The sequence below is a fragment of the Microtus ochrogaster genome, unplaced genomic scaffold, assembly GCF_000317375.1.
Source record: "Microtus ochrogaster isolate Prairie Vole_2 unplaced genomic scaffold, MicOch1.0 UNK7, whole genome shotgun sequence".
Classification (NCBI taxonomy): Eukaryota; Metazoa; Chordata; class Mammalia; order Rodentia; family Cricetidae; genus Microtus; species Microtus ochrogaster.
In genome coordinates, this window is record NW_004949105.1 from 4,994,369 (window position 1) to 5,001,091 (window position 6,723).

The 6,723-nt window shown below is 52.6% G+C and overlaps 1 protein-coding gene across 1 annotated transcript in view; it reads left to right on the forward strand.

Annotated features, from left to right (window-relative positions):
• The window catches only part of Adprhl1 (ADP-ribosylhydrolase like 1), a 12,366-nt gene extending 7,358 nt beyond the window's left edge, over nt 1–5,008 (forward strand). Inside the window, exons 3-7 of the mRNA XM_005366263.3 lie at nt 470–595; nt 999–1,139; nt 3,709–3,836; nt 3,962–4,094; nt 4,650–5,008. Of these exons, the coding sequence (XP_005366320.1) occupies nt 470–595; nt 999–1,139; nt 3,709–3,836; nt 3,962–4,094; nt 4,650–4,807 (686 nt within the window). The 3' untranslated portion in view covers nt 4,808–5,008. The remainder of the gene's footprint in view (nt 1–469; nt 596–998; nt 1,140–3,708; nt 3,837–3,961; nt 4,095–4,649) is intronic.
• The last annotated feature ends 1,715 nt before the right edge of the window (nt 5,009–6,723 follow it).

Here is a 6,723-nt window from a genome sequence, read left to right on the forward strand (position 1 = left end):
GGCATATGTGGAGTGCCCGAGGAGGCCAGCAGAGGACTCTCTGTCCATTGTGACTGAATGACACTATTTTTAAAGAAAAAAGTTCCCAGTAACAGTGGCTATGTAACCAAACTCTGTTTTCCAAAAGAGGAATGAAGGAAGGAAGAGAGAGAGAAAGGGAAGACGGGAGGAAGCAGTCATATCTGGTTCAACGCTGCTTCTGAGATTCCCCAATAGACACGCATTATGATCCTACCGGGGATCAAGAGAAAGCCCATTGTCAGGGTTAAATAACTCCACTTTCTTGCAACCTGACCCATAGATCTCTTTTTCTCTTGTCTGGGATTGGGGGCAGTGTTAATTGTTTACTCATTTAATGATATTCTAATGGCATGTAGTTACCTAAACCTTGTACTTTAGGAATCAGGAATGCAGGACTTCCAGGGGCTATGGGAGTAAACCTGAATTCAGGTGTCTATCACCCATTTAGGTTCGGGGTTTGGAGCTGCCACTAAAGCAATGTGCATCGGGATGCGGTACTGGAAGCCAGGCCGGCTGGAGACCCTCGTTGAAGTCAGTATTGAGTGCGGTAGAATGACCCACAACCATCCCACAGGTAAAGCGGGTACTGGACGGGCGTGGGTCCTGTTAGGATGATGTTCTGCTTGGAAACAGGACTGTCACTAAGTGTGGCCATGTTAGAGAGACGACACGAGGGGGAGAATTCTCATCATTCCTGTATCATACATGGCAGAGCAAAAGAGAGGTGTGGATCTTGAGGGGAAGCTGGGCTCGAGTCTAAGTAGGTGCCAGTCAGTACTATGGGCTCCCGCCCTTCTCCATGGCCTGGCCTATGCTTCTCCTCTTAATATCTAGGTCCTGTAGCAGCCCTGGAAAGATGAGCGTCTCACCTCTTATGCAGAGAGAAGAGGCAGAGCTCACAGCTCTGGGGGTTGTGTTTGGACTCGAAAGCCCCTGGCCCAGGTAACAGCTGTCCCTCTCTTTCCCCCACCCTCCAGGTTTCCTTGGGTCCCTGTGCACTGCTCTGTTCGCCTCCTACGCAGTACAAGGAAAGCCCCTTGTACAATGGGGAAGAGATATGCTGAAGGCAGTCCCGCTGGCTGAGGAGTACTGCAGGAAGACCATCCGGCACATGGCAGGTGAGCCTGCCTTCCTGCCCCTGCTTCCCACTTGCCCAAAGCACATATGCTCATGTTTCACCAAGTCCTGCACCAGCCACACAGAAGCTCTAGGTGCTCAACCAAAGGCAATGCCTGGAGAAGCCCTCAGTCAGTAAGCGAAGATCTGACTTTGCAACCGTCCTCACTTGGCCAAGGGCAGACACCTGCTCCGAATGGTACCAGGACCTCACGGAGAAACACAGCCACACGCGTGGCTTCTTCCCCAGTAGCCTGAGGTCTCTAAGACACCCACACCTTCCACAGCTCCAAGCTGACACCAAGTGTCTAGTGCGACAGAGAACTGTCTCTGCCTTCATAGAGGAATGCATTGCCCCTACATTTTACACAGCCCCACCCTAGCCTGTACTTAACCAAAGAGATGCATCCGTGCCACACACTTCCATCTGTACCAAGATGGATCCCCGTGTCATGCGTCCCCAGAGACCACCAAAGGCATGTATCCCCACAGTTTCCATTGCCCTTGTTAACCCAGAGCCTGTCACCTAGTGGGCATGGTCAGCCTGTTATTCAAAAGTCCTGGATGCACTACAGCTTCCAGGGTTAGGGCGCGAAAGCAGCAAAGTATACCCCACCCTCCCCCACTTTACTCGGAGGTGTGTGCGGTAGCCATAGATACAGATGCAGGAGCCCAGTGCAGGCCCAGAAAACTCAGGGCTCGCACCCCACGTCACAGAGTATATATACCTCTTACCCCGAGCTGTTCTCCACTCTAAGGGAGATGCGTGTGAGTGGGCAAGCACAGGTGGCCCCACGTGTCCTGCTGTGCACCTAAGTGGGAGTAAACATTCTAAAATAAGCCCTCCAGGGTGTCCTGAAAGAAGGGAGCGGCCTGAAGCCGAATGACTCTTGGGCAGTTCCAAGAGTCACATCAAAGTCAGGATTCCAGAACAACTTTACAAGGACACATAACACACAGGAGGACAGTCACTTGGCCTCAGCACTGGAGGAAATTGGGCTTACCGGGTGGTGCCGGGAATCCTAGCTAGCTCATCTCTGAACTACCTGTCCATCGCTTGCTTGGCCTCCACGCGACATTTATTGCATTTATTTTTGTTTAGTTTAGTTTGTTTTGTTTAGCCATCATTCCCTGGTCCCTCTGTCTCAAATGGACCTTGATGTCCCCTGAAGGTCCCCCAATGCTGCCTACAGCCAGCAGGCTGTTTCTCTCATCTAAACAGGGTCACCAGATGCCCCCCAAGACTGGAAGACACTTACTATGATAGAGCAGACCCTTACAACACAGCATTCATACTGCTAAGGAACACCCCAGGACTCCAGAACCCGGGTGGTTATTTTTCAGGTGTGCCATCCATGAGGGCATGAACCTGAGAACAGAGTTCACTTCCGGAAGATCTGGGGACTTGACTCTTTCTGGGAGGTGACCCCGGAGAAACAGTCCTGTTGTGTCTGTTTGATTTTAAGTTTGCTTAACTAGAGTTTTAGGAGCTCCTTAGAAATAACTTTCAACAGAACCTAAGTTCACCCAAAAAGTGTTGTTCTGTAAACATCCTTGGAGAGCATCCCCTGGAGCTCCCTCTCTAAGGGGTTCTGGGTCTGAAAATCTCCCTGCCTAGCTGCTCTCACCTGCTCCCTGGGTAGAGGCAGGCGGTGCTGCCCCACACAGGTGTTTTGCCTTTAGTGGTATTCAAACAGGCAGTACTTCAACTTTGTGAAGCCCAGCAGGTCCAGAATTCCAATATGCTAGTGAGAGAAACTGTCCCAGCACCTCCTGGCTTCTCTGCTGCAGCGTCTGCTTGCCGCTGCCCCGTTCCGGCCCCCATAGTCCTTTACTCTCTCTGCTGTGTCCTCTGCTCTCAGCTGTCCAGCCATAGACAGAAAATAGGGTCTAGATCGCTATCCTCAGCCATGTCCCCCAGACCCTACCAACCCCTAAAGGCAGTCCCCATCCTCTATTGCCTCCAGGGGGAGACAAGCTGTCACCCTCCTAGAGCAGGCACCGCCATTTCCTGCTGCTCCAAGGCTGCAGAGGGCTTGGTCATCTGTAGGATGAGTGGCTGCTGGCCACTGCCCAGCCAGTGCCCTCCTCATCTGATGCGCCAGCCAGAGGTGCTGCAATTTCCTTGCGGCTTGGGTTTCAGATTATCAGTAATAACAAAACTTCCCCCCTTACTGTGCAGGTCCAGATTTAAGCTAAGTAAAACACAGAATTCCCTGTTGATTTGGCTTTGGGTTTCTGGGTTTCTTTAGTTTGGGGGCTTTCTTTCTTTCTCTTTTCTTTTCAGTGTCTTACGCATGCTAGGCAAGCGCTCTTAACCCCGGGCTACATCTCCAGACCTAATTAATTACAATTATGAATTCATAATTGTCCTGTGACCACTTTCTGCTTTAGAGAGCAGTGAAATAACCCGGGCACTGTTCTGCCTCCTCCCCATCTTCTGCACTACTGTTGGAAGCAGCCACACCTATCATGGCACAGGCGCTCCATCCCCCACACCCTCAGTGGGGAGAAGGCACTGCCTGCCTCCACCAGGTGCCCTCAACCCTCCTACTCTGTGCTTGCACCTAGAGTACCAAGAGCACTGGTTTTACTTCGAAGCAAAATGGCAGTTTTATCTGGAGGAAAGAAAAATCAGTGAAGAAACAGAGAACAAAGCCACCTTCCCTGGCAACTACGATGCTGAGGAGCGAGACAAGGTAAGTCCAGCCCTGGGATAGCCTGTGCTCCGTGGGCAAGTGAACAAGGCTGGTGGGTGGACGGCAGCCACAGGGGTGGGCGTGGATCTTTTGCTGGACACACATTGACCCACAGTTCTCTTCAGACATACAAGAAGTGGAGCTCAGAAGGCCGAGGGGGACGGCGCGGCCATGATGCCCCCATGATAGCCTACGATGCCCTCCTTGGTGCAGGGAACAACTGGACCGAGCTGTGCCAGCGGGCCATGTTTCACGGAGGTAAGATGCCTTCCTCTGTGGTGGATACTTCCAGAAGGTACAAAGCCCTGGAGCACTTCTCGGTGTTTAGGGTCCAGCCACAGTTGTGGGTTTCAGCCACAGACCTGGAACACACGCCTCTGGAGTCTCTGATCGCCATCTATGTACAACATCAGGGACATAGATACAGTTGCAGTAACGTACTTTGGTGTGGCCCACAAGCCTGCCGGTCTCACGGGTAACCACTGTCGGAAGGACAGTGACCAGGTGCAGGGACTCTTCTCTTTCCAGCTGCTCACTCAGAGCTGGCAGGTCTCCCTCCACCCCGTGACACAGGCTCCCCCGCTCCCCTGCAGTTCTATAGCCCGCACAAAGCCGCGGCATTTTAGAGCGAGCTTCCTGGGTCTGGGTGAAAAGCTTCTCCTCCTGAGGCCCATTGTCCCCTGGTGGCCCCCACTCTCGACAACAAATGGAGCCGCGTGGGTGTGAGTTATGACACTAGCGAGCCCTGTGTTTGTGGAGCTCTGCTGGGGCCGGGAGGTAGGCATCAGCCTCGCCATTTGTTTGCTGTTCCAGGTGAGAGCGGAGCCACGGGGGCAATTGCTGGCTGCCTGTTCGGGTTGCTGCACGGCCTGGCCAGTGTTCCACGGGGCTTGTACCAGGAACTGGAGCACAAAGATAGACTAGAAGACTTGGGCACAGCCCTGCACCGCCTGTCCACAGAAGAAAAGTAAAGTGTTTCTGCCATTTCCCCTCCCAGAGGGCAGCCCGTAGCTGTCCAGGCTCAGACTTGGAGGCTCCCCTAGGAAAGGGTACACACGTGTGCTGTGTCCACACAGGAACACATGCCTCCTGGACCATAATCCCACTGTAACTTTCCCCTCCAGTTCCAAACCCTGTTTGCTATATAAAATACATTGTTTGTCCTAAGAGAATGTTTTTCCTCACCCTCTCTGAAGCCTGGCACAGCGCTGCCAACGCCTTGGGTTTGCTGCACACAAACCTCCAGACGCTCAGTGACAAGCTGTCTCTGGACAATTGGTGTATTTTATTCTGCCCCAAACCTGGTGCTCCTTGTTCACCTGCGTGAACGACACTAACAGCCATGGCCCTCCGCTTGAGAGCCTTCTTCGGTCTTTCCCGCTGCCTGGCTATGTATTTCTCCCTGCTGCCCCCTGGCACACTGTGAGGTGGGCATCGCTCTTCAGCAGGCAGATGTGTCCGTGCCTCTGAGTAGATTAGACCCTCGGTGGCTTCAGGATGTACCCAAAGCGGTCATTCAGGTTGCTTGCCGTGTTCTAGTCACTAGTCGGGCAGGAGCTGACTTCCTGTGCCGCATGCTGCCTCTTCCTCTTGGTGGCTTAGATTCATGTAGGAGGAAGTCTCCGGCCACCGTGTGTTGTTCCACGGAGGCTCCCCAGGAGGGGTTAGCTGGGAGTATGGGGGAGGTGGTCACAGGCTCCTGTCCCAACCATGGTTTGACATGGGTTTTCCTTGGTGAGTGACCAGTACAAAGCCAGCCACTGTTGACCAGATGGCTGGTGCTGGGCCTGGGCAGCAGATCTGGGCCCTTCTTGTTGGTGCTGTGTTCTTCTCACACAAGCCTTGTCTCTGAGGAGAGCCAAGGCTCTTTGCAGTGAGAAGCCGGTGAGGCCCCTGGAAGCTCTGCCTGGGGGAGAGCTAGGGCAGAAGGCCTTCACCTGTGGAAACTGCACAGGTTCTAGAATGCAAATTCTCCATGGGTCTCACATGCTTCTGTGGGATGGTTGAATGCAAGATGGTGATGCGTCTCTTCTCCCCTGTGATAAGATGTCCAAACAGACAGTAGGACAAGTAACTGCAGACTCTATTAGCAAAGGCCGCTGGCACAAGCTCGGTGATGTGTTAAGACTGAGGTTGCTCTGTCCTGGGCACCTTGTTTCTTCTTCCTCAGTTCCACGCATGGCTGGCGCATCGCAGTTATTGTCCCAGAGGGAAGAGTAGAGTTATACGGTGCTCAGATCTTTGGTGTCCAGCACTGAGCAGGTTGTGTGTGTGCATGCGTCTGTGCATATGTGTATGTGTGTCGTTTGCTTCTGGGTACTGAACAATAACTAAACTAACACGCTTACTGACCAGGAACAGAACGACAGATAAGGGGGAAATCGTGCGTTATCTACTTCCACTCTGCTGCCTAAGCAGCCCAAAGCAATGGATGAGAATGAATGGAAATTCCCTCAGGAAAATAAACCCTGCTGGGGTGCAGTAAGATGGAGCTTTCCCTAGATAAGCACAACACTTGGTATTTTGAAAAGCACCCTCCTGTCCCTGGTGGCCTTACCCTGAAGGTGGCCTTTCCTGTCTCTGTCCTTGGTGCAGAAGAGGTGGCCCAGATAAGCAGCGTGTGTACAGTAGTTTAGGGTGGAGGCCTGCATGGGCTCCATCTTATTCACTACTGGTCCTCTGTAAGTAAGAATCAGGAATTTACAAAGTAATGATGAATTAGAAAGCCTGAACTAGAGTGAAACCCGCAGACTTGTTATAATGCCCCCCCAGTTTTGTATTCCCATGACAGATAAATGCAGCCCCGAAAGGTTCAATGCAAGCCTGGATGGCAGTAGCTGGGCCAGCACCCCCTGCTAAACACGTGATGCTAGCTGGCTTTGTTCTG